Source organism: Mus musculus, chromosome 15 (assembly GCF_000001635.26).
Source record: "Mus musculus strain C57BL/6J chromosome 15, GRCm38.p6 C57BL/6J".
Taxonomy (NCBI): domain Eukaryota; kingdom Metazoa; phylum Chordata; class Mammalia; order Rodentia; family Muridae; genus Mus; species Mus musculus.
This window is the reverse complement of record NC_000081.6, coordinates 74,710,815-74,734,845: the sequence shown is the minus strand read 5'-3', so window position 1 is coordinate 74,734,845 and position 24,031 is coordinate 74,710,815. Positions and strand designations below refer to the sequence as shown.

At 54.5% G+C, this 24,031-nt stretch overlaps 4 protein-coding genes across 5 annotated transcripts; 2 read left to right on the top strand and 2 right to left on the bottom strand.

Annotated features, from left to right (window-relative positions):
- Positions 1-50: 50 nt before the first annotated feature.
- Positions 51-2,600, top strand: Lypd2 (Ly6/Plaur domain containing 2). Of its 2 annotated transcripts, XM_006521312.1 has the most exons (4): positions 51-135; positions 494-616; positions 1,760-1,879; positions 2,307-2,600. In XM_006521312.1, the coding sequence occupies exons 2-4, from the start codon at positions 559-561 to the stop codon at positions 2,510-2,512; spliced, it is 384 nt and encodes a 127-aa protein (XP_006521375.1). In that variant the 5' UTR covers positions 51-135; positions 494-558; the 3' UTR covers positions 2,513-2,600. The 2 variants fall into 2 exon arrangements, with proteins under 2 accessions (XP_006521375.1, NP_080947.1); NM_026671.1 differs by lacking the exon at positions 51-135 and having other exon boundaries at positions 533-616; positions 2,307-2,594.
- A 4,222-nt stretch (positions 2,601-6,822) lies between these two features.
- Slurp1 (secreted Ly6/Plaur domain containing 1) lies at positions 6,823-8,202 on the top strand. The gene is made up of 3 exons (NM_020519.2): positions 6,823-6,905; positions 7,245-7,364; positions 7,884-8,202. Exons 1-3 carry the CDS (start codon positions 6,848-6,850, stop codon positions 8,036-8,038), a joined length of 333 nt encoding a protein of 110 aa, NP_065265.1. The 5' UTR covers positions 6,823-6,847; the 3' UTR covers positions 8,039-8,202.
- A 2,270-nt stretch (positions 8,203-10,472) lies between these two features.
- On the bottom strand, positions 10,473-13,612 carry Them6 (thioesterase superfamily member 6). Its single transcript, NM_198607.1, has 2 exons — positions 13,039-13,612; positions 10,473-11,386 (listed from the first exon to the last, which is right to left on the bottom strand). Exons 1-2 carry the CDS (start codon positions 13,549-13,551, stop codon positions 11,276-11,278), a joined length of 624 nt encoding a protein of 207 aa, NP_941009.1. The 5' UTR covers positions 13,552-13,612; the 3' UTR covers positions 10,473-11,275.
- A 4,168-nt stretch (positions 13,613-17,780) lies between these two features.
- On the bottom strand, positions 17,781-20,007 carry Psca (prostate stem cell antigen). Its single transcript, NM_028216.2, has 3 exons — positions 19,940-20,007; positions 18,718-18,825; positions 17,781-18,460 (listed from the first exon to the last, which is right to left on the bottom strand). The coding sequence occupies exons 1-3, from the start codon at positions 19,989-19,991 to the stop codon at positions 18,249-18,251; spliced, it is 372 nt and encodes a 123-aa protein (NP_082492.1). The 5' UTR covers positions 19,992-20,007; the 3' UTR covers positions 17,781-18,248.
- Positions 20,008-24,031: the final 4,024 nt, after the last annotated feature.

Here is a 24,031-nt window from a genome sequence, read left to right as displayed (position 1 = left end):
GGGCTGGTTGTCAGTGGCAATTTGGCACACCCCACCTTCCCCCTGACCACTTCAGAGGAGCTGGGAGGTGCAAGATCATCTTGGAAAGATTCCATCCAAGAGCTGCTGGGCCAAAGCTCTGGAGAAGGCCACAAGGTAAAAGCTCTTTACCACAGCTGGAAAAGTGCAGGAGAGCCCAGCTCCCATTGTCCCATTCTGTGCAGCCTGAAGACCCCTGACCTGTCCTGGAAGAAGGAATCTGGAAGATTTTCTTGGCTAGGAGTTGTAGGGTGGTGTGGAAGGGTCCCCAGTGGGAAAAGAAAGACGACCCATAACCTATGGGGAGGAGAGGGGCCTGGGAAGGGTGGAACAGCAGCTTTGAGGGGTGGAGCTCGAACAGTCTGAGAGGGCTGGGTAGGGTCCGAGGGAGCCCCAGGGAGCCCTGGGGAATGGGGTGTGGGTGAGGAAGCAGGGCAGGCCCTCCAGAAATCTGATCCTCCTCTAATCTGCTTAGCCAACCGGTCAGACCACCGCTGTAGGCATTTCCCCACCAGGCAGGCCTGAGTGAGGACCTCGACCATGCAGGGGACCTGGATGGTGCTGTTGGCACTGATATTGGGCACCTTCGGGGAGCTTGGTGAGCATGGGGGAGCACGGGAGCGGGCCCCAGGACTATTCTCAGAGAGAGTTTCTCATGGGGGAGTTTCAGAGAAGGAGAACGCTGAGCCGGGACCGGCCAGGCGGGCAGAAGCCGGCACCAAAGCCCTAGGTGCCAGCGGAGAGCCTCAGGATACTGGTGTGTTTGCTAGTGCAAGCCTTTCAGCAGGAGAAGAGGGGAGATCTCGGATGCTGGGGCAGATGGCCTGGGACTCTGGATATGATGGACATGTAATTGGGGAAAGGACATCCAGAAATATCCAGAGACAGGGTGAGACAAACAAGTGGCGACATGATGTTGACTGTCAGCCCGTTATGTGCTCAGTGATGAGGGCTCAAGCCAGGCTGTTCCATACAGTTCTTGGAGAGGTTGACTGAACCAGAGGCAGAGGCCCTACCAGGTCACTGTCTGTGTGGGGTTGGGGGAGGGATGACTTCCCTGTGTGTCTGAATTGATTGGAGACAAGCTAGGCTTCCTGGGGCTTCTGGGATTGGGTCTGGAATGCTAGCAAGACTGTACAGTGCCTTCCAGCCAGGCTCTACACCCGCAGCCCTCCCCTCAGGGAAGACACCTTTGCCAAGCTGGTACCTGTGAACTCCTCTGTGCAGCTCCCACCCAGTGTTCCAAGGACCTGCTTGTCTGACCCCCATGACAGGCAGCACTTCAGCAGAAGGGCATTTGGTGATGAGGAAGTGCAAGGGCGTCTGCCTTAACAATGTCTGCTCACACCGATCTGCGGTTGTGGTGTGCGCGTGAATGTACGTGTGTGTGCGCGCGCGTGCGCGTGTGCGTGTGCGCGTGTGCGTGCGTGTGCGTGTGCGCGTGTGCGTGTGCGTGTGCGTGTGTGTGTGTGTGTGTGTGTGTTTTGATGATTATTCCAAATCAGCTGTCCCCATCCTGGTCCCAGGCTGAGCCCACTATTCCAGGGGCACATTCTGTAAGACCCTGATTCAATGGTCATGTTGTCTCCCCTGAGCTTGGTTAGTGGGCATCTGGTCCCTGGTTAGTGTCCTTGTCTTCTGAGACTAAGCCTCCATGGCAGAGCAGGACATTGGGTGAAGACATTTTGGGCTTTTGAGACAGGAAGGCCTGTTCACTGCCCTCTCATCCCTCCTCTCCTAGCTATGGCCTTACAGTGCTACACCTGTGCGAATCCTGTGAGTGCATCCAACTGTGTCACCACCACCCACTGCCACATCAATGAAACCATGTGCAAGACTACGCTCTACTCCCTGGAGATTGGTCAGTAGGATCTGCGTGGGACAGAACTGGGATCCCCTTTTCTGACCACGGATCCCTGACCATCTGGGTCCCCACACAGCCTGCACCATCATCCCACCATTTCTGCCAAGAGACTTTCTGTCCAGGCCATTAGCCCCCACCCTTCCCCCTCTCCCCTCATCATGGGAGGCCCCTGAAGTTTTTCTGGAAGTCCTTGTAAAGCTGTCTTACAACTTGTGTTTTACATTCTATATAACATACAAATCCTCCCACAGACCAATTCAAGATGCCATAGGTGTCCCTTGTACATCAAAGGCTTCAGTGGTCCTAGAGAAAGGGGAATCTAGGCTAGTGGGGTGGTTGATCCCAGAGTGGGTGGTCCCTGAGCTTGGGGTACAGAGGTAGTAAAGGAATGGTCCTTCAGGTTGACACTTTGTGCATCCTACAGTTTTCCCTTTCCTGGGGGACTCCACGGTGACCAAGTCCTGCGCCAGCAAGTGTGAGCCTTCGGATGTGGATGGCATTGGGCAAACCCGGCCAGTGTCCTGCTGCAATTCTGACCTATGCAACGTGGATGGGGCACCCAGCCTGGGCAGTCCTGGTGGCCTGCTCCTTGCCCTGGCACTTTTCTTGCTCTTGGGTGTCCTGCTGTAAAGCCATGGCCATCTAGCTCCACTCCCTTGTCCCTGACATCCCAGTTCCCTAATGCCTAGAAGAAATACAATGGCCATCTGCATGGGTCTCCTGAGTCTCGTTTCTGGGTACTGATCTGCCTTGTGGGCAGGGAGAGGGGCATCCATGCTACATCTCTGACTCCAACCCTATCTCAGTGAGTCTCTCCTGTCTCCTTCTAGCTCTTAGGACCTGTAGGGAGCCTGGTAAGTGGGCAGAGGCAGGGCTAGAGGAGAAGCTTACTGGGAAAGGCTCCCCTCTCCTGCTGGAACCACGCTCTCTCCATCACGGGTGCAGGCTATGTGGGGATCTGCATACAACTTGGCTGGCCCTCTGGCCCTAGACTAGTGTGCCATGACCAGTTGCTGTTAAGAACACCCCATGCCCGGAGAAGAGGAAAGTGAAGACAGGAGGTTCCATGTCCTTCAGACTTGGGAGTCCCCATTTTTGACTCTTGTGGGGCTCTTCAGTCCTGGATCAGCTTCTGAGGACAGGGCTCCTACAGTCTAGTGAGAGCCACCACAAGTCTTAGGGTACAACCGAGGCATTACTACTCTTTGTCTGGAGGCCTCTGAAGGTAGAACAGGGGTAGACTTCCAGCATGGGGATAACTAAAACCTATGATTCTTCTGCTAGTTTGGGTACCCACGTCTTGGAGATGTGATTCTGAGCTCTGACTTGTCAATGGGGGTGGGGGTAGCATGGTCCCATCATCACCTTGGACTTTCTCACTCAGTTCCTCCTGGTTACACCCTCTTTTTTTCCCTTCCAACTTTATGTCTTCGGTGGTGGTGCCCCCTTGCCTTCTTTCTCCTCTTATAACCTGCTGACTCCAGTCAGTGCTGTCTGTGTGCAGATGAGTGGAGGGCACTGGCCATTTTACCGAAAACTGACAGCCACTCAGTGTGATGTCTTCACCTCATGTGTGTAGCTCAAGGATGTGATATGTGATACATGTAGACCCCTGTTTACTACCCACCACCAAGCTAGCCAGCAAGCAGCTGGAGTATTCCCTGTAACTTACCAGTCCACACACTCTCAGAGCTATCATATATCCCATCCTCACCTCTAAAGATGACTTTCCCAGACTAGTGGTTTCCTATGCCAGTCTTTACCTGGATGACTCTCCATTCATTTTTTGTTTTTGAGGCAGGGGTTTCATGCAGACCAGGGTGGTTTCAAACTCACGATGTAGCTGAAGATGACCTTGAACTCTTGACCCTCCTGTCTCCGATTTCTAAGTACCTCTATTAGACCGATGGGTACCCATTCTTTAATCTATCTATACATTCATCCATTCATCTACTTGCCTATTCCATCTTACCTATCATCTGCCCACCATCCTCCCATCATCCTCCTTTTCAACCAACCATCCGTTTATGTATCCACCCATCACTACATCTACCCACCTATCATTTTCATCTTCCACTCATCCGTCTATCCTCTCATTGATCCATTCTCTCTAGTATCCATCTATGCACCCACCCCCTTTCCATTCTTCCCTCCCTCCTCTCAACAGTCAGCATGGCCGGGTCCTGGGTAGGAGTAGAAAGGACTTTAGAGCAGTGGGAAGGTGCTCCTTCCCTTGCCAAGCAGACATTCCAGCAGGAGTCAGGAAGGGTGAGTGAGCATCAAGTGCCAAGGGCTGGGTGGGGCGTTCTGTCAGGAAGGTAGCAGAACTCCAGAGCCTGTTTCTGAGAAGAGAAGCAAGTGGTACAATTTGCATTTTAGCAGGTGCCTTTCGGTGGAAGGTAGAGGGTATGGCCAAGGAGGAGGAGCCAGACTCCCAGAAACAGACAGGGCGATCTGGCAGACAGCTAGGGCTGGGTGATAGCCAGCTGGGTGGGAGGGAACAGGCAGAGGTCCTGGCTCCCGCTTGCATAAAAGTTGGTGATTGCCTCAGGTGCCTGGCTGGATCTGGAGAAGGACCTAGGTGTCTCTGACAGGGCAGTTGACAAGAGAGATGATTTGAGGGGATCTTGTCAGAGCCTCTCTGTTGGTTTCTGCAGACAATCTTGCCTGGCCTGGGTGGGTTTTAAACGCATCCTTTCACTTGAGCATTCCAGCGACCTCAAGGGCTGGGACTGTCATCATTCCAAATTAAAGATTAGACTGGCTTAGAGAGGAGAAATGATTGGCCCAGGGCCACACTACAGCACCTGCAGCACTCAGGTCCACGAAGAAGCCCTGTCCCAGGCTTGAAGAAGGGAGCTAGCCCTCCAAGTCACACACTTTCTTGTGCTGGGTTCAGGCCTGGTCTCTTTGTTCTACACCTGGGACCAACGACAAGGGTGCGGACTCACACAGAGAAGCTGCCAAACAAGGGCATAAATTCTGCCCTGCCCAGCAGGGCTGCCTTCCTGGCCTTACCAATCAGGGGCCAGAAGAAGGCATGGTCGCCCACGAGGATGCTGGGTGCCCTTTCCTGGCTGCTGCTCCACCCAGCACCTCCCCTGCCATCACTGACCTGTGAGGTCATCCCTTCTTTCCAGAGCCAGGACAAGTAGTCCCTTCAGGCAGCCTCGCATCAGCATCATGTCAGTGTCTTTTGTCCTCAGTATATAACCCTGTACTGTTTTCATGATTACTCGTTCCCCAGCCCTGGGTTCCAAGTTCACTTGCACTTTGGTCAAAAGGGCCTTACAGGGCCATAAAGACCCACTTTTGCTGAGCATTGTACCGTAGATGCTCATCTACCCTGTTTACAGATGAAGGAATGGGATTCTGGAGCAAGTGCCTTGTGAACAGGCTTGGGTCACCAAGCAGGCTAGGCTCAGTCTCTCAGGCTCAGAGCCAGACTTTCCCTGGCTCCTCTCCCAACCTCTGGGTGTGGTCTGTGGACAGAGCCCCAGAGATGAGTGGCCCCACTATTTGACTTGTAGGAACTGCAGTCCCTCCCTCTGTAAGCCACACCTTCTCTTTACTTTTCTACAAACCTTGTACAACTGGCTTCTCCCTGCAGTGCCAGGCCACTTCTGCCCTAGCAATCCATAAACAGGAAGCCAAGGTCTGGAAGGACAAGGGGGCTATCCCAAGGCCATGCAAAGAAAGAGCAGAAAGGCCAGGAGAAAAACGCATGCCTCCTAGGTGCCTGGACCAGGGCTCCTCCATTGCAGCCTGTCTGTCACAAGGTCAGGCTGTAATTCTGCTGTTACAGAGTCTGTAAGGGGTGGACCACCCACCAGCTCCCTACAGAGACACACATGCCAGCTGCCAACCACCCACCTATTGTTAAAGCCAAGTATTATCTATCCATCTTATGCAATCATCTGCCTATCATGCATCCATCTATCCATTTGTCCATCACCCATCCTCCACCCATCCACCCCATCATCTGTTATCCTCCCTCCCTCCCTCCCTCCCTCCCTCCCTCCCTCCCTCCCTCCCTTCCTCCCTCCCTCCCTCCCTTACTCCTTCATCTGCCTACCCCCATATCCATCCACAGGGCCACTCATTGAAACCTTGGAGAACGACAACAAAACCAAACCAAAACCAAAACCAAAACCAAAGAGACCTCAACTGGGGAGGGTTATGGAGGATGAAGGCTTAGATGGTCCTTCTGGCACAGGAAAACAGCCAGGGTGCCCATAACATGAAAGGGCCAGCACAGGGAAGCCAGAATAGACTATCAGTCCAGGAGAGTAGGTAGAGTTCTGCTGTCAGGACTAAAGCTAAGAAGCTCAAGCTTGGTCTAAAAGACATTCATTCATGGTCAGGGGAATGGCAGTGGATGTGTAGGGGCCATTCTAAGACCCTATATCTGCCTCTGCCCTCACAGCACCTATACCACATCAGGTACTCCCTCCTTTCCATACTGGCTCAGCCTCTACTTTGTGAGTACATCTGGGTGCATAGTAGATCGGTCTTAGGCAGATGGGATACAGTGAGGTTCCTTTTATCAGGCAGATATAAAGCAGCCTTGTACCTGAGCCTCAGGGGTTCTCGGGACCTGACTATCTGGCCTATTGGATGCATTCACATAGCTGAGGCAAGAGGCTCATCTGAGAGCCAGTTGAGCCAGGCTCTAAAAGGCTTCCTCAGTTGAGGGACAGCAGAGCATGGTGTCGAGTACTGGAGGTGCACCAGCAGAAGCAGGACCAAGACTCCCAGACAGAGGTTCCCCAAAAGGTCCATAGAGGGGCCCCACCCTGGGATGGTAGGTGATGATGGCTCCCATCCACCACCCACACCCCTAGCCCTGTGCCTCCCTACTGAGTCACTCTGGTCCTGCCAACACCCAGAAGCCGAAGCCGGAGGCTGAGTATAAAATCCTCACTATGAGGCCAGCCAGGGCTCCTAGCTCCTGAGCACTGAAGAATGACCCTTCGCTGGGCCATGTGGCTGCTGCTCTTGGCAGCCTGGAGCATGGGCTATGGTGAGTGACTTGGAGTGAGGCTCTCAGGGGCAGCTCTGCTGTAGAACTCGGTTTATCCCATCTCTTAATGGGAGAGAGGTATCTTTGTGGCCAAGGCATCCTCTGGACCCTTGGTAAGCTTCCTGGGTCTTAGATTCCAACATGCTTCTGGGACAGAAGTCTTGGTCATGATCTGTTCTCCAGGGAGGAAGATACGGATGCAGGATGTGGTGTTGTCACTTGTCTTGGACATCTGGGTCTCGGAAGACTCTCAGGAGGTCACTTTCTCTCTCACCTACCTGGCTCCAATAGGGACCCCTGGAGCGAGGTGGTGAGACTGTGACCCCTAACCCTTGCTAGGTGAGGCCTTCCGATGCTATACCTGTGAGCAGCCCACGGCCATTAACTCATGCAAGAATATTGCTCAGTGCAAGATGGAAGACACAGCCTGTAAGACTGTACTGGAGACAGTGGAAGCAGGTAAGGCTGGGTTCAGGCCAGGGCTGGGGGTTCCACCTGGTGTCAGGCTTACCTTGTCCCTCCATGTTCCCTTTCGTCCACCACTGTTTTGCTCAGCCAAGAAGGCAGAGGGGGCAGGAATGGTGTGTGTGTGTGCGCGCGTGTGGTGGTGCTGATGGTATCATATCTTATAGATGGTGCCCACAGATGTATAGCCCCTCAAGTACCTGCACTAAGACAGTGGCATCAGGGCTATGGGGAGTGGGGATGGGTAGAAGGCAGCAGTTGGCTTAGACCCTGGCTCTGCACAGGTATGTTAAATGTGGCTTAGGCTAGAGCCCCCACTCAGGACCAGGTAGTGTGGATGCTCCACAGAGGCTGGTGCCAACGTGAATATGTGCTGTGGCTGGGTGGGGGTTGGGCAGATTTAAGATGCAGGTTGCAGGAGGGGTTTGAGAAGGCAGCACACCATGGGAAGGGTGTGCAGAGGCAGAAAGGAACTGCAGTGACTTGGGGCTCTGCTGTCTGCCCACCCTGCAGCGTTCCCCTTCAACCACAGTCCCATGGTGACCCGCTCCTGCTCCAGCTCGTGTCTGGCCACCGACCCTGATGGCATTGGCGTTGCCCATCCTGTCTTCTGTTGCTTCCGTGACCTCTGCAACTCAGGGTTTCCAGGCTTCGTGGCAGGCCTCTAGCCACACAGGGAGCCTCCTCGTTCCTTCTCTATCCACTCTCCCGGCAGGGCCCGGTGCTGCCTGCAGTCGTCTCTACATGCCTGGATCTATGAGCAGAGCTCACTGAGCCTCAGGTCACTCACTGTCCACCAAGCTTGTGGAAAATAAAATAAACCAAGGGCGAAGGGGCCTCTCTGTTCTTGTTGGGCACTGGGAACCTGAAGTGCTAGCCTGCAGGGAAGACAGGCTGTATTCTGGCACTTCCAGGCCCCTGACCCTCACTTTCATGCAAGTTTTTGTTTTTTTCAATTCATATGTCAGATGAAGAGACAGAAACCTAGAGGGAGCAAGGCCCCCTGGGTCACCCTTCCTGCACACTAGCCCATCTCAATCCATGGCAGGTTCCTAAGCCCCGGAAACCCTTCCCCAGCATTCTCCCCATGAAACCTAAATCCAACTGCTTCTGTGACTGGGTGGTCCATCCAGACCTGCTAGGAATACAACAGAGGGAGATACACAAAGTCCAGCAGCCTCTCTACCCTAGTAGAGAGGTGCCCTAGGGTGTCCATCTCTACAAATCTGCCACACACCGCCCCTCTTACAATGGCCTGCCCATTCCCCTGAGACAGCTGAGGAATCAAATGAGACTGTGGCCAACGTCCCCTTATCTACAGACCCAATGCCATGCTGGACTCGTACTGCTTCCCAGGGTAGTGGCCAGGGCTGAAGGCAGAGGGTGGATCGAACAGCACACTCAGGGGCCGACTCTCCAGCTGGGAGCTCAAGCTTTTCAGGACCCAGGAGCCTTTGCCCTTTGGCCACTGTTTCCCTTTCCCAGTGTAGTTTCCCCGCTGTCCCTTCCACAGTGTTCTTCCCTCTGTGAGGTGTGTGGCAGCTGTGGGGCCTTAATGGCCCTAGGCACTAACGCAGTATCACGGAGCACTTCCTGGATTCTCCCAGTTAGGAGGCCATGGCCCTGAGTCCCACTGGCAATCAGGATTGCTAGCGGGTTGCCCAACAGACTGCAAGGGTAGGGGGGGAGTGACAAGGATGGTGCAGGATACCTCAGGATCCCTGAGAGGTGTGTGAAGCACCTCTTCCCCACAACCCCCTGTGCTGCCAACCTGGCCCTCTAAGCCTCACCAGCTAGGACCACATCTAGGGCCAATTCTATACTCAAAGGTCCCCTCTCGGGGCCATTCCCCTGCACTGTGAATTTCAGAGAGCCTCGTTGAACTCAGGATTTGGAGGCAAGAGGCCAGGGCTACTGGTTCACTGTAGAGACCAAACAGCTATCACCCCCTAGTGGAGCAGCTGGGGTACTGTCTCCGGCCTCTTCAGAGACAAAGAGGTGGGACTCAGTGAGAACCCAGTCACGCCTGGCCCGAGTCCATGGGGAGGCAGGAGAGCTGTGGCTTGGCACCTGAGGGGCTGGCCCATAAGAGCAATAAGCAAGGCTCAGCTACCTGGTCCCCAGTGCCAACAGAGAACCGCAAAAGCCCTTGCCCCGTGGTTGACCTTACGTACACATCTAGATTATTAAGCAGGGAATTCTATGTCCAGGCAGTGTACTCCTCCAGGTCTGGAGGCAGATGCTCAGTCAGACCCAGAAGCTCCACCTTGCTCCCACCACTTTCTATCTGGAGTCCCAGTGGGACTGTCTGGCAGCACTCAACACCTGCTATGAGCCACCCAAGCCTCCTAAGGACCCCCACCCTCCAGATTACCCCTGGCCCTTTAATACTGCCCATTTCTAGCCTGCTGCTCTACTAAACCCTGAAAAGGAAAAACCCTTTTCCAAAGGCCCTGAAAGTAAGACACTGAGTACCTACCCATGTGCCTATGGTTTAGGGCAAGGGTTAGGTAGGAGGTAGGAAGGGCAGAGGTATGGGACAGGTCTTCCCAGCTGCACACTATTGGCTAACTGTGCAACTTCTCCACCCTTGACCGAATCTGAGTGCCCTCACCCCCTGACCCCTTCCCCCACCCAGGCCCTCAGACCTATGGACTGGTGCTGGGTAGAGCACAGATCTCCCCCACCCCCATAAAACATCTGCTCCAAGTCCACGGGACCTCAGTCTCCCTGGCCACAAAGGGGACAAAGAGCCCCATGTTGCCTGAACCCCACTTTCCTAGGGCCCTCCTGGGACTCTAAGGAAGGCAACAGAAAAGACAGGCCAGGTGCACGTGACTTGGGTGGCAAGGTTCATAGGCTCCAGGTGGCGGGTGGACAAGGAGGGGGACCATGGTAGGAAGGCCAGCTGGGGCTCTAGCCAGCTGCTCACTCTTGGCCTCAATCCCATGACTCATCAGGCTTAGCCCTAAGTGCAGAGGCGCCCACAAGCCTGGGCACACTATGTCAATCCATGTTCCTCCAGAAGACACATCCAGGGAGCTGGTCGGTCTGTGCCGGGGTGGCAGGGCTGCGAAAAGGAGAACCTCCCCGGCACACGCGCCTTGAGAACTCTTTTAATCTTGTGCTTTCTTTAAATAAAACGGGTTGCAGCTTTCCCCTTGACAGCACTAAGGCAAGCATAGCAGCGTGGAGGTGGAGGTGGGGGTGGGGATGGGGGTGAGGAGGGTGCGGGGGGGGGGGGTGCAGGGCATCACTGAAGCTTTGGGCTCTGGCTCCAGGTGTGGTTCCCAGAGAGGGAGCAAGGAGGCCGTTCCTAGCTTCAAGCAGCTGGCCTCTCCCTGAGCTGACAGGACAGGTGCTAGGCATAGTCATGGAGCCCCAGACGTCATGGCGACCAGCCTAGAACAGGGTATATCCTCTTAAGAGTGGTGGGTATCACCAGAATCTTAGCCAATGACCAGCACCCACTTGCCCTTCTGTGTTCTCGGGGGCCCTTGGGTTGGTTCTGGTCTTGCTTCCCTGCTATGAGGTGACCCTCCAGATGGCCCACTGTCCCTGAGTAAGCTGCAGGCCCCAGCCACACCCATGACTACTCTGGCCTGCTTGGCCACAAGCAGCCCTGACTTTGGGTTCTGCTGGCCCTTGTGCTCCAGGACCCTGTGCATCTGGGCACACTAGAACAGTCTCGCTATGGGGACCCAGGAGGCAGAGCCGGGCCAGGACAACAACATCCACCCCACCAGCTGCCCAAAAATGAGGCAAGCACAGGGGAGTGTCAAGCGGGTAAAAGAAGCCAGGCTTGTCTGAGGCCATTCTGGTTAGGAGTGCACCCACCCCAGGCAGCCCATTCCCATGGAACGGACTGGCTGACAGGCGGGGCAGGGAGGATGCAGATGTGGCAGTCACTGGTCCTTTCTGTCACTGAGGCCGCTCTCAGCACGGAGCAGCTGGCTGCTGGTCTCATTGTAGGAGATCCAATGTTTCAAGTCTTCTGGCAGCTCAGGGGGCTCCACCTGCAGGGAGACAGGAAGTTGAGGTTTCAGAGAGCCCGGTGCCACTGTGAGCGCTAAGCAGAAGGCACAGAAAAGGGGCAAGCAGCCAGGCTGCTGCCCTTCTGCCTCTGGACCTCCTGCTTTATCGCATCCCCTACTCTGTGACCTTGCAGGAACCACACCCAAATTAATGACATCTGACCCAGTGCTCTCCCAAGCCCTTCTAACCTATTTTCTCCTTCCTAGCTCTTTCTAGCCCATCTACTTCTGCCAGGCCCTCACCAGCGGGACCACGCTTCAAGTGTCTGTCCCCAGAATCAGGCAAAAGCCTATGAGGTTGGCTGGGTGACTGACCACCACCAGCTGCCTAGAGAAGAGCAGGATGTGGGGAGGTGCTCCTGCAGGAGACTACCTGACAAAGCTGCTGCCCCGGAGTCCTTGCAGATAGGTTCTGAGGACTGAGGGTGAGGGAAGAGGCTCGATAAGGTGCTCTCTTCTCACAGCAAGTGCTACACGGCAGCCAGGAATGACTGACCTATAGTCTAGGCTCTATCTGGGCACACTTTACTGTCAGAGACACCCCATCCTGGCACCTGGCCTCAGAACAGTTCCTCAGCTTACAGAACCCTACCCCAGACTTGGCCTGTCTTGTACCATATCTGCCTCTGCCTGGGACCCAAGTAACCATGGAAACTCCCAGCCAACCCCCCTGGCCTCCAGCTGAGCTGAGTTGCCAGGGTGCTTCAGTTCGCCTCCTCCAAGCTGTTACTGCTAGCTGGGGCTGCACCTCCAGTCCCCTCACCCCTTACAGGCACTTTATCAACCAGTACCAAACAGCCCATGGGAACTCATGACTAGATAAAGAGAGAAAGCGAGGGAGAGCCTTCTCTGCCACCAATTGCTGGGAGGACTTCTCGAGCCCGTGTTTCCCTTCAGATATAGCCCCTCAGCACTGATGTAAGGTCATTCCTATACTCTAAGAGGAGGCACTTGTCCAAGACAGGCGGGAACAATAGGGTGGGGCATGCCCTGGTACTCTTCAGGAGCCTGCCTTGGCAACCATCACTACTCTGGCTGTCTCCAAGGTCACAGTTGCTATACTGCAGTAGCTAGCTCTGCCACCGTGCTAGAGGAGTGGACCCTGGGGAGGGGCCTTGTGTCCCAGCAGGCACAGGGTTCTCCTCCTTCCAACCTTGGAAAGACTCAAGGCTTGTGGTCCCCTGGGGTCAATCCAACCCCCAGTCCTCTCTGCTGCAAGCTGCGCCAAAGAGGGCCTCGAGTCCACTAGAATTCCCAGCAACTGCTTCTAACTGACATCCTTTTATCCCATACTCAAAACCAAAGACCACAGAGGGTGACTCAGCACTGTAGAACACACAGAACTAGGACTCAGACTCCTAGCTGAGATACCTACTCTGAGCATCTCAGTTCTAGAAGAGAGGGAGAGAGGAGAAACTCTGTGCTTGGGAGTAAATTCAAAACTGGCTAGGCCTGAACGGAAAAGCCTTGGTTCATAGATGATGGGGACCCCAAGAAGGGCAACTCCTTGGACACAGAGGAAACGTGCAAAAGTGTTCCGACATTGGAACAGTCCCAGAACTTCAAAGGGGTTTTTCTCGCGGGAGAGGGCTGAGAGCCAAACAGGGCCGGGGCATCGGGGTGGGGCTGCTCACCCTCCGTTTGCACAAGTGCTGTACTACTCGATCCGGCGAGGTGCCCAGCACGTGCTGTCGGAAACGCAGCAAGGCGCACACGAAACCATCGCGAAGGCTGACAAAACGCGCCTCCAGGTAGAAGGCGCGGTCGTCCCAGCCTTGCAGTCGCGTGTGTACCTCGAACGGCTCAAACAGGCGCAGCGAGCGGCGATAGCGCGCGCACGAGGCGGCCAGCACCGTGTGCGCGTTCAGGTCGCGCAGCGCCCCCAGCACACCGCAGCGGGTCAGGTGCGCAGCGCGCGCCACATCCGCCTCGCGCAGGTAGCGCGCGTTGTTCATGTGTAGCAGCAGGTCCAGGTCCGATGGCAGCACCCGGCCGGCATACCGCTGCTCCGCCAATAAGTCGCGGACCCGCGGCTGCAGCAAGCGTGCGCGCAGAACAGCACACGGCACGCGCACCAGGTACCAGCCGTCCAGCAGCGCAAAGAAGGCGAGCGCCAGGGATAACGACGCCACCAACAGCTCCAGCATCTTGGCAGCGGGCACCTGGTGTCCAGGAGCCCGCTGCGCAGGTTGCCTGCTGCCGGCCGGCCCTGAAGCCTGGGAGCTCCGAGGACTGGAGCGCACCAACTCTTCCAGCAGTCCGAGGGGGAGTACTCCAGAGGCAGCGGCGCCGTGAGCTGGAGTAGCTCGCACAGATACTGGTTCCCCCCTGCGCGCGTCCTCGATGGCCTAGTCTGGGTCCTCTGCGTTAGCGGCTTTCGCTTTTCTCGGGGCGGGGCGGGTCACGGCGGGACGCTCCGAGCAGTACAGCGCCACCTGGCTACGGCGCTCGGCCCTGCAGGTGCAAGAGTGACAAGGAAGCCTGCTCCCGCTAGTGATCCAGTCAGTAGCTCAGATGAGCATAGCCAAAGAATTCCAGAACTTCTGCGGAGCAGCTGGGGAACTTTGCCAGGAAAACAAACAATGCATCTCCAAGGATGCTGAGAGCCTATCCAGACATCCCATTTCTGCACGGCCCCTGGGACGTTCATGGTCTTCCGGGTGTCTTTCAGTCTCAGTCTGCATGCACGTTACTTGTCCCCGCCCGCCAAAAATCTTGATTATCCCAAGTACACCCCAATAATTCCTACCCTTTATCTCTTTTAATGCAAGATGGAGGAGAGGTGGGGCATGGAGAGGGGTGTGATGAATGTAAATGACATTATCAACCGGGCTAAAGGTGCAGACCGTGGTTTGTGGAATGTCAGTCCCTTTTCTTTGGCATAGGGGTAGGTCCCAAGGTCAGGCTGTCTCTCCTCTCCAGGACTCTGTAACAATCCTGTATGCAAGTGACTGGTAGGGAGCCCAGGGATGGATGGGCTGATGGCCTTCCAGATACCCTGGTCAGCATCACTCCACTGTCCCATGCTGAGCTGGGTGGGTCCGCTGTAGTCACTGACCAGAGCACAGGTCTTTTTCAGTTTTACTTCTGAAGCTAGGAGCTTTGGCAAAGCGAGTGCCTGGGGTCTCTGGAGAGACAAGGAATTCACTGCCTATTAGGGTAGCTTCAAAGGACCGGAAGAAGAACCTTCCCCGCATACTGGTTACACTTACAACACCCACTTTGTCCTGGTCTGTACTCTAGCTTGGGGAGGGACAGATCCTCAGAAGGAAGAGACTAAGTAAGGCTCTCTAAGTTCATTGCTCAGATAATGGGTTTTCTGTCACCTACTGTCCACCCTGTCTCTTGCCTCCAGGGGAGAGATCTGCCCACTGGTAGCCAGGCCTTTGAAACAGGAAAGAATGTGAATGAGCACCCACCTCCAGGCTCCCCTCTGTTCCTGTCACCATCCTTCATTCCCAGCCTTTCTGTTGGCTGCTCTCGTCACTTCTACACACTGTCCACTTTGCTCTCATTTTCCTCTCCTGTACCCCAGCCTGTGTCACATTGCCAGAGTCCTCTCCCAGGGACCTGAGCACACCTCGCTGAAGGTTCACGTGTATATAATGCATGTCTATCTCATAGCCGAACCCTGACTGCCTGGTCTGGTTGTTCTAACCGACCACGGTGTCTGCAGAAGGCAATACCGTGCCAAGGATTGCTCAATATGCCTCTTCCCCTGCCAGCACTGGATGAATAGGAATGCTGGATGCAGAAACTTTGCTCAGGGACCTTTGGCTCTTTGAGGGCTCCTGTGTTTGCCCTCGAGGCAGGTGGGCAATTCATTTTAGCTACCAGGGAGAACACAAGGCACAGGATGGCTAGGGTGGGAGGGTGGGGTCTAGTAGGATGACAGGTCCTAAACCCCGCCCCTCCAAATTCTGGTCCCGCCCCATCCTTCCATAGCTCCGCCCCTCTAGATGAGTGGCACTACACTGGTGACTGAAACTATGAGGGAGTTAGAAACCCATTCCAGGGCATAGACTTGATCTTGGGATCCAGGGGCTCGTTACTTCTCAGAGCACCTTCTGCTACTTCCCTCATTCTAACTTTAATAACTCATTGCAAGGAAGTCTCCAGGATAGGGGGTGAAGGGTCTCATCTCAGTCTCTCTGCTCTGGGGCACTCTTGGCCTGCAGCACCTTGTGGGCACAAACCACAGGGAGAGAGAGTCTTGGCTAAGGGGCAGCTGAAGTGTGGTCCCTGGTGGGCTGAGTCTACCACAAAAGGATGGCCATTCCGTGCCAGCCTCTGGTATCCTCTTTCCTTTGTTCTCCCAGCTCTTGTGTTAAGAAACTGAATACTCCCATATTTTTCATATTTATCTGAGTCTGCTGTCCTGCAGACTCCTTTCGTGGGGTGGGTCTAGGGTGTGCAGGAGTGTTGAGGAGAACCCAGCGAAGCCTCGGTGACTGCTGGATGTGGTATGTCAGGAGCAGCGCTTGGAACCAGGCAGATGCCCCATCACTGCCGAGCAGCTGGAGTGGGGCAGGGTCCTGCAAACTGTGTCTTGTCATCCACTATCCCCAGAGAAGGCAGCAAGCCTGAACCAGAAGGTTCACTAGATGTACCACCAGAAATACCACCCGGAGCATGCATGTGCGTGCGCGCGCACACACACACACACACACACACACACACACACACACACACACCACGACTGCTGTTGGACCCAGGTCCTGCATCATGTTCCTAGGAGATGTGACATTCTGCTGGAAGACCCCTAGATCTTCAGTGTCCTCCTGAAGACACAGGGCCTCCCAGAACCTGGACTCTGCTCCTGGCAAGCTAGGCTTGTTTGTGGGTGAGGAAGGAGGCAGCTTTTGGGGGAGGGCTGGAGGGAAAGGCTGAAGTTGGCACTCTGGGTCATTCAGATAACAGCCTAGAAAAGCCATACCACCTGTCTATGCTCACTTCTCCCTAGGGTTGAGAGGGAGGCCTCCTACTTATGGTCATACACAAAGGCTGAGGGCATCTGAGAGCCCTGGAGCCTATGGCCAGGCTCACCCTCAGCATGACTCCTGTGCTACTGGTTACTGGGATCCTACTGCTACCACTAGACTCTGGAGCTCGGGTTCTGACCCCTGGCTTAATACATAACTGGGCCCTTCAGTGACCCTCTGTGTCTCCTGTGCCTCCTCCTCTCGGGCACCCAAAGCCCACAGTTTGTGCTGTTACTCACTGTTCTGGAATTTAAAGCTTTAAGTGCCTGTGATTCCTGAGAGAGGGGTCAAAGGCCCTAGTAACTGGCCTCACCTGGAAAAAGCCCGCAGTGCACTAGGCAGGAGGGAGGCGGGAAGACACATATTGACTTCCTCATGCTCTCTCAACACTGATGGGGGTGGGGGTCAGCTGTGAAAATAGGGTCCTCATGCAGGTTCACACCCAGGATCCGCAGGGTATTCCCAGGTTTCTTTCAAAGAGGTTTTCCCAGGGATGAGAAGGGTGGGCATGTTCTCCTGTAGCCAGTCCTTCCCAAGCTTCTAAGTGCACAGACAGACCCAGCAGAAAGAGTTCAGGAGTGTGGGCTGGTGGAGTGGGGTGGGGTGGGTGTGAGTAGCTGCCTCCCTGCTTCTTCTTGTTTTTGTTTTTGTTTTTGATTTATGAGACAGGGTTTCTCTGTGTAGCCCTGGCTGTCCTGGAACTCACTCTGTAGACCAGGCCTCAAATTCAGAGATCCACCTGCCTCTGCCTCCCGAGTGCTGAGATTAAAGGCATGCGCCACCACGCCCGGCTTCTCCCTGCTCCTTTTAAGTTTGTATTTCCTATGTGCTTGCCACATGCAACTATTAAATCAAAGGGATTTTTTGTTTTTTTGTTTGTTTGTTTGTTTGTTTTTGTTTTTTGTTTTGGGACAGGGTCTGTGTAGCTCTGGCTGACCTGAAACTCCTAAGTAGACAAAGTTAGCCTCAAATGCACAGAGATCTGCCTGCCTCTGCCTCTCAAATGCTGGTTTTCAAGGTGAGAGCCATCATGACCAGCTAGAACAAACGTTTCTAAAGTAGTTTCACTGAGGCTGAAGGGAGCTGCAGAATGCTCTCTTTCCCAGGAGATCCTCTTATCTGTGGAAGCTCTGGACTCTCCTTTACACAGACCGGGCAGCAGAAGCAGCACCCAGGGCTCTGAGAAGCTTGGCAGTGTGCATGAGTCAGTACAGCAGGTACTGGGTGTCCTGAGATATGCAGTCCTATCTCCTGCCAGGTGCCACTCTCATGAGCCTACCAAGACTGGGGCGCTAACACCTAAGATCAGTGACATGTTTATGACCCTGACTAGAAACTTCCCAGGTGGGGACCAGACGCATCATGGGCTGCTTAAGGACACAGGTTCTCTCCACTTACTCAGCAGGTATTTATTACACGACTGTTGTATCCTGGAGCTCTATAAACGGAGAGCATGTCCCCCACCAGGCATCATCTCCTGGGACTCCTGGTGCCTCACACCCACCTCCCAGCTCCATTTCTGCTCAGTCCATCCCATCTCAGCCTCTACCAGGCCCCTCCCCAAGTGCTGCTGTGCACACTGGCTCAGGCCCTGGAGAGTAGGGTGGCGAGGGAGTCCTTCAGCTGAAGCATCTGAGCAGAACTTGGTAGGGCACAGTGCTGATGGGGTGGGGTGGGCCAAGCGCTAGCTGTGGAAATAGCAGCAGAGAGGAGAAAGGGCCCTGGTGGAAGGGGTTGGGGTGAGGGAGGCCAGCCCTATGTGGGAGTTAAGAGTGGTGGTGGTGGTTGCTCCTGTGTGGGGGTGGGGGTGGAGGTGCAGCTCATCCCTTCACAATCGGGCTATGGTAGGGCTCTCCCAGAGCCTACAGACGGCTGGAGCCCCACAGCAACAGGCTGCAGAGCACGGTCAGCAGCCCCAGGGTGGTGGGTGGCTTCAGGGTGTGGGCCCCGTTGACATTGCACAGGTCAGAGTAGCAGCACGTGATGTTCTTCTTGCCCAAATAGTAGTTCTCCGAGTCATCCTCACACTGTGAGCTGCAGCCCTTACTGATAACTGTCACGAGTCCAATGGCCCCTGGGAAGAGAGAGTGACACTTGGGATTAAAGCCAGGTCCTGATAGCCACCTCTCTGCCCCTGGCTCAGGGCCCCTTCCGGAACATGCTAAACTTCTGGACCCACTCCACAAAGACCAGAAATGGTTGGTGAATGGGTGAGCAAAGCTTTGATGTCTGGCTGGAGTGGGGAGGGAGGCCGCCCGGTGGGGCAGCAGGCAGTGAGGACCGGGGATGGGGCAGCAGAGCACTGGGGGTGGGGGGCGGCAGAGCACTCACGGATGCGCGATGTAAAGCAACTGTGCTGGTCCAGGCTGCAGTTCTGTACATTCAGACAGTCTCTGTTGTTCATCTGTGCTGTGCATGAATAGCACTGCAGAGCAGCACCTGTGGGTGAGGCAAGAGGCCTGAGGCTCAGAGGCTGGCCAGCTGCACCTCAAGAGAGACGGACCAGGCCTTCCCATCTCCAACACAGAGTGGAGAGAGACAGCCCAGTCCCCTCCAGACTGCTGAAGCATAGAGGAGACTAAAACCCAAAACTCTCAGATACCCTTTACGGAGGGCTCTGTGCCAGCCTACTCCGCTTTGGTCACCCAAAACCCACACTTTGCTCTGTTATTCACTGTTCAGGAACTTAAAGTACCTGTGATCCCTGAGAGGGACAAGGGGCCTAGTGACAGGTCACACAGGGAAAAAGCCCCGCCGGGCACTAGGCTGGAGGGACATACGACTTCTTCATGCTACTTGGCTCTGAGGGCCACCTGTCCTCTGAGCCCAGCTTGTCTCTTAGGCTTCCTACGCCTCCACTATGCTGTGGGGCCCCTGGGGAAGTCCTGCTCCGTGCCTGGGACAAGTAGCTTCAGATGTCAGGGCATGTGGGTCACCTTCTCTTTTCAAAAGCTGGCAAAGCTGTCCTTAAAGTCACATCTGTAGGAATAGGTGCTTACATCTGACTTCAGTGGCTACAAGCTTTGTTCTGCTTAGGTCTCCAGGGGCCTTGGGGACATTCTTCTTTTTCTTTCTCTGCAACTGGAAGCTGAGGCTCTAGGAGTCTAGTGACCTTTCTGGACTTACTTGATAGGAGGGCTCAGCACACTAGTTCATCACAGACTGCCCACCCCCAGTGGACTCTCACACTGGAGGCAAAAGTAGCTGGGGATGGACCAGTGAGACCCTTTCCAAGACATCCTGAGGACCCTGTCCTGCTACGTTCCTCCCCCTCCCTCTGTGACACTTCTCAGCTTAAGCCATTTGTCTCCTGGGCTTCCCTGACTAAGGCCCTGTAGCCTTGTGTGTCTGTCCCTTGGCAGCCTCTCCTTCCTGAAGCCCTTCAGTCCCTCCTAGCCTGCCTCTCACAGGACCCTAGTAAGAGTCCACACCGCAAAGGGGCTTTGGTGTCCCCAGTCTTCTCTCTCCCCTTCCCTCTCCTAATCTGTCTACCCCTTGGACATTTCTCCATCACTCCTTTCTGAGCCCTGTCCCGTGGCTGTCTGAAGCTTACCTGGATGCAGGGCTAAGTAGGTGGCCAGCAGGAGAAAGAAGACGGTCTTCATGGTTGCAGTGAGCACCTGGGAGTGTGCCTCCGGAGGCTTTATATGGTCTCAGCTAGTAGGGGAGGCTCTGCTACCCACAGTCAACAGTGACAGGTCACCTGGAGCCAGTGGAAGCCCAAGGCCCAGCCCATTCCAATCTGATCTCTCACACCACCCCTCCCACTGCCTGCTGTTGTCCTTCTTTCTGGCTCTGGAGGGCACTGCCTTCCCAGGGTGGGGCCAAGCTGTCTTTGCTAGAAGCCCTTTCTTAGGCACCCACAGAACAAGGGCTGGAAATCCTAAGCCATACCCATAACGGCTCCTGCCTTCCTCGGGGAAGTGTGACCAGTTCTGAAACATTACTTTCCTGAAAGCTTCTCTAGTCCCCTAACCATTTGGCCAAAGACAAAGTTGCAACTTTAGAGCCCCAGTGCTCCACATCAAGACAGTATTGCCTTTCTGGGGCCCTTGCCCCTTGAGGAGACAGGCCTGGGTTGAAACGCAGCAGACAGTAGTAGCAGTTGACTGCTTCAAATGACAATGACTGGCTGCTAGAAGGTGCCACTAAATAGATGCTCTTCTGAGGTTGCCTCTCTTAGGTATGGGACCTAGAGCCTGTGGAGTGAGAGTTCGGATAGCCATCAGCTCATGTTTAATCCTCCCACACTGCCACTGAAAACTTGGAACTCTAGCTACAGGAGAGTCGGGGGGAACAGAGCCTTCGAGAAGGTGCCACTAAATAGATGCTCTTCTGAGGTTGCCTCTCTTAGGTATGGGACCTAGAGCCTGTGGAGTGAGAGTTCGGATAGCCATCAGCTCATGTTTAATCCTCCCACACTGCCGCTGAAAACTTGGAACTCTAGCTACAGGAGAGTCGGGGGGAACAGAGCCTTCAAGAGCTTTCCCAGGGGAAAAACAGGAGTGGGGAGGCAGGCTACCACTGGGTGTGTTTGGCTCTCCCCCAGACCCACTTTGCACACTGCTCTTTGGTCTGGGAGGCATTCGGCTTTACCAGAACAAAGCAGGGAGGGATAGAGGTCAGGCCAGCATTCCCTGTGGCAGCCTCATTGATGGGTTGTTGTGGCAGCAGCTGCCTCTCTGTAGCAGAAGCCACCCACAGATCTTATTGGTTGCTCTTCCACAGGCAGCTCTGATCACAGATCATAGGGTCCAGTGCTTCCTGCTGCTCTTGGCTTTGGGGTGATTTGTGGTCTCTGGTTTTTTGTTGGTGGTGGTGATGGTGGTGGTGGGTTTTTTTGTTGTTGTTTTGTTTGTTTGTTTGTTTGTTTGTTTGTTTTTTGAGGCTCACCTACATTCACGATCCTTCTGCCAGGCTCTCTTGGTGACACTGCTGGGCACACCATTGTGCTAGCAAGGTATCAGCGGTTAGAAATGCTGGCCATGGTCACCATCCACTTGCCCACAACCAGGGACAGTGTTCTGCTCTCTGATGATCTCTCATCCGTACTGAAAGATCCCTAATTACTCCTTCACCCTAAAGGTTCCTGGCACTTACGACACAGGAGAGTGGAAAGTATCCCCCTCTAGTCTCAGGGAACCATCCCATGCCCCAGCATGCCTGGACCATATGCAGTAATGATAGACTGGCCGGTGGCCCATAGACTCTACTTCTAGAGCCAGTTCCTCTATGGCCTCCCTTGCCTGACTGTCTAGCATCCTGAGCTAGACAGTCTCTCTCTTTTTCACTGGAAATCCTCTCCTTTGGCAATAAAGAGCCTGTGGCTCAGAGAGAGGGGGAAGATCCTGCTCAAGGCCACACAGGGTGAGGGTACCCTCCCCAGGATGCTGTCCTTCTGTCTACCTAGAACTTCCTCTTAGAACATCCCCTCCTGTCACAGGTCTGCCAACCCAGGGAGTGCTGTAAGTGCCCACAGCTTGGTTGTGTCCTTGTATGGCTGTCTACTCCCACCCACTGGGATGGCTGGCCCTGGAGACCTTGCTTATCTGTCTCAGCACTTGGAGGCATATGCACCCAGCACCAGTTAGAACAGTCACTCCCCAAATATTTACAGGTGTGTAAATGTTTGTCGATCGGGTTTGATATGCACTCTAGAGGTGGTGGTTCTTAAATGGATCAAGCCTCCTCCTCTCATATGAATGCCTGGAGACAGTTCTGGTTGTCTCAGCCCAGGGGCACTGGATGGATATAGCAGGCACAGGTTGAAATCTGCTTAACAGCTGCAGTGCCAGCACCTTGCACAACCACTGAGCCACAAACACCAGTGGTGCCTAGGGTGGGAGCTCTGGCCAAAGAGCGACCCAGTGACCTCACCTCAAATACTGAAGGCTGTGGCTATGATTTTTGTCCAGTCCCACCCCTCACCACAGGCCTGTGACTTCAGCCCAACACTGAACACTCATTCTGGTGACCCTAATCCTCAAACAACGCAATATTATGGTCACACCCTGAGTCCTGGCCATGCTCATATATTAGCCTGATCGTGACCACATGCTGAGCCTTGACACTGGCCACACTCTGAGTCTTGACCCTGTAGCCTGAACCCTGTAGCATGGATCCTCTGGTAGTACACTTCCTGAAAAAGCCTATCACAAAGGGCATGTTCCCCTCCACGAGTGAATGTGCTATAGGTTGGGGCTTTGACATGACTCACCCTTAGCCTAGCCTGGCTCCACTTCCTGAGTCTCTAGTTTTTCTTGTTCTCTCTTTTCCTCCACAGCCCACCATACTCCTTGGAGAGCCTGCCCGTTCACATAGCAAAGAAGCCACTGTTCCTTGGGCGTGGATTCTCAAAACTATGCCTTTCCATCAGACCTCTACCTCTTCTTAGGGGGATACCACAGGATTCCCCTACTTGGACACATGTCACAGTTGGGTGCAATTGTAATTTTGCCTTTAAAAGTCAAGTCAGCACGTGGAATGCGAAACTACAACTGGTTTCTGTTTATGTCACTGCAGGCCTTTGGAAACATGGTCCCTCAGGTCAGGGATATTACACATTTGGAGCCAGGCCTCTAGGAAGCTGAGTATCCTCTCCCACTATGGTCCCCATGTTGGGTTCTGGAAGTTAAAGCCACTCCTTGCAAACTCTGTGTGATATGGAAACCTGAGTCACATGAGAGAGTGTGCGTTATAGGTCAAATGTACACTATGTGTGTATTGTGAGGTAAGCGCATGTGTACATATGAGATCTGGGGGCTGGGTCTCTGGGGTAACCCCTTGGACAGTGGGCTGAAGCTCCACAGGCCCTACCGAATCCTGGGGCATGACCCAGTTTTAATCTCTACGGCCCCTGCTTACCCAGAAATGATTTTCCCCTCAGCACTGTTCATGGTTCTGTCTGCAATGCCCACTTCCCACAGGCTACCAACTGTCACCAGCTTGCCTTCTGCCTGAAAGCTCTCAGAGCTGTCCCTGCCTTTCCCTGGGTTTCTTCACATGCCTACTCCTCCATGGAGACAGGCAGGCGAGATAGGGAGGCATGAGAAATCTTGTAAGGAGGAAAGGGAGGTTGGCGATTACTCCATCTAAGCAATGGGCACCTCTGTAGTCCAGGCCTCCTGCAGCCAAGGGCTTACAGACAGAGGGAACACCCATGCAGAGATGGCTTATGGGTTTGGAAGATGGCTAGGTAAGCCAGACCATGGGTAGATAAGTGATCTGTCCAGACTGACCCCCTCCAAGGCCACTGTAGGTAAGTTGGGAGGGCAAGTCTGGCTGGTGAGGCTGCGCTGGAATGTGTGATCTCAAAGGCTTAACCCCATGGAGTAATGGGAGGCAGTAGAGGGTAACTCTTAGTGCCAGGTCCAAGGGGACCCCAGTCTTTCTCCCTTTCTGACCAGTTACCCACTGCTAGAGTGCACTCAGTCCTTGAGATAAGTCTGGAGTCATGTGCCAAGCCCCAGGTCCTTGCCAAGCCCTTCCCCTAGAGAAATGTATGATCCCATGTTCACAAGGTGGCAGGAGAGAACCACCGGCAGAGATGGAGCCAGCTGTCCCAGGGGAGTCCAGAAAACTTGACGGAAATACTTCTAAGGGTCCTGGATTTCAGTCACATCATGTGCCTAGTATCCTCTGTGAC

Excerpts from the sequence above, each read along its gene's own strand:
- Lypd2 (XM_006521312.1), top strand. The coding sequence starts at position 559 with ATGCAGGGGACCTGGATGGTGCTGTTGGCACTGATATTGGGCACCTTC. Across the intron at positions 617-1,759 it reads GGGCACCTTCGGGGAGCTTG|CTATGGCCTTACAGTGCTAC; the intron begins GTGAGCATGGGG and ends CTCCTCTCCTAG. Across the intron at positions 1,880-2,306 it reads GCTCTACTCCCTGGAGATTG|TTTTCCCTTTCCTGGGGGAC; the intron begins GTCAGTAGGATC and ends TGCATCCTACAG.
- Slurp1 (NM_020519.2), top strand. The coding sequence starts at position 6,848 with ATGACCCTTCGCTGGGCCATGTGGCTGCTGCTCTTGGCAGCCTGGAGC. Across the intron at positions 6,906-7,244 it reads AGCCTGGAGCATGGGCTATG|GTGAGGCCTTCCGATGCTAT; the intron begins GTGAGTGACTTG and ends AACCCTTGCTAG. Across the intron at positions 7,365-7,883 it reads ACTGGAGACAGTGGAAGCAG|CGTTCCCCTTCAACCACAGT; the intron begins GTAAGGCTGGGT and ends CCCACCCTGCAG.
- Psca (NM_028216.2), bottom strand. The coding sequence starts at position 19,991 with ATGAAGACCGTCTTCTTTCTCCTGCTGGCCACCTACTTAGCCCTGCAT. Across the intron at positions 18,826-19,939 it reads CTACTTAGCCCTGCATCCAG|GTGCTGCTCTGCAGTGCTAT; the intron begins GTAAGCTTCAGA and ends CCTCACCCACAG. Across the intron at positions 18,461-18,717 it reads TTGCTTTACATCGCGCATCC|GGGCCATTGGACTCGTGACA; the intron begins GTGAGTGCTCTG and ends CTCTCTTCCCAG.
- Them6 (NM_198607.1), bottom strand. The coding sequence starts at position 13,551 with ATGCTGGAGCTGTTGGTGGCGTCGTTATCCCTGGCGCTCGCCTTCTTT. Across the intron at positions 11,387-13,038 it reads AGCACTTGTGCAAACGGAGG|GTGGAGCCCCCTGAGCTGCC; the intron begins GTGAGCAGCCCC and ends GTCTCCCTGCAG.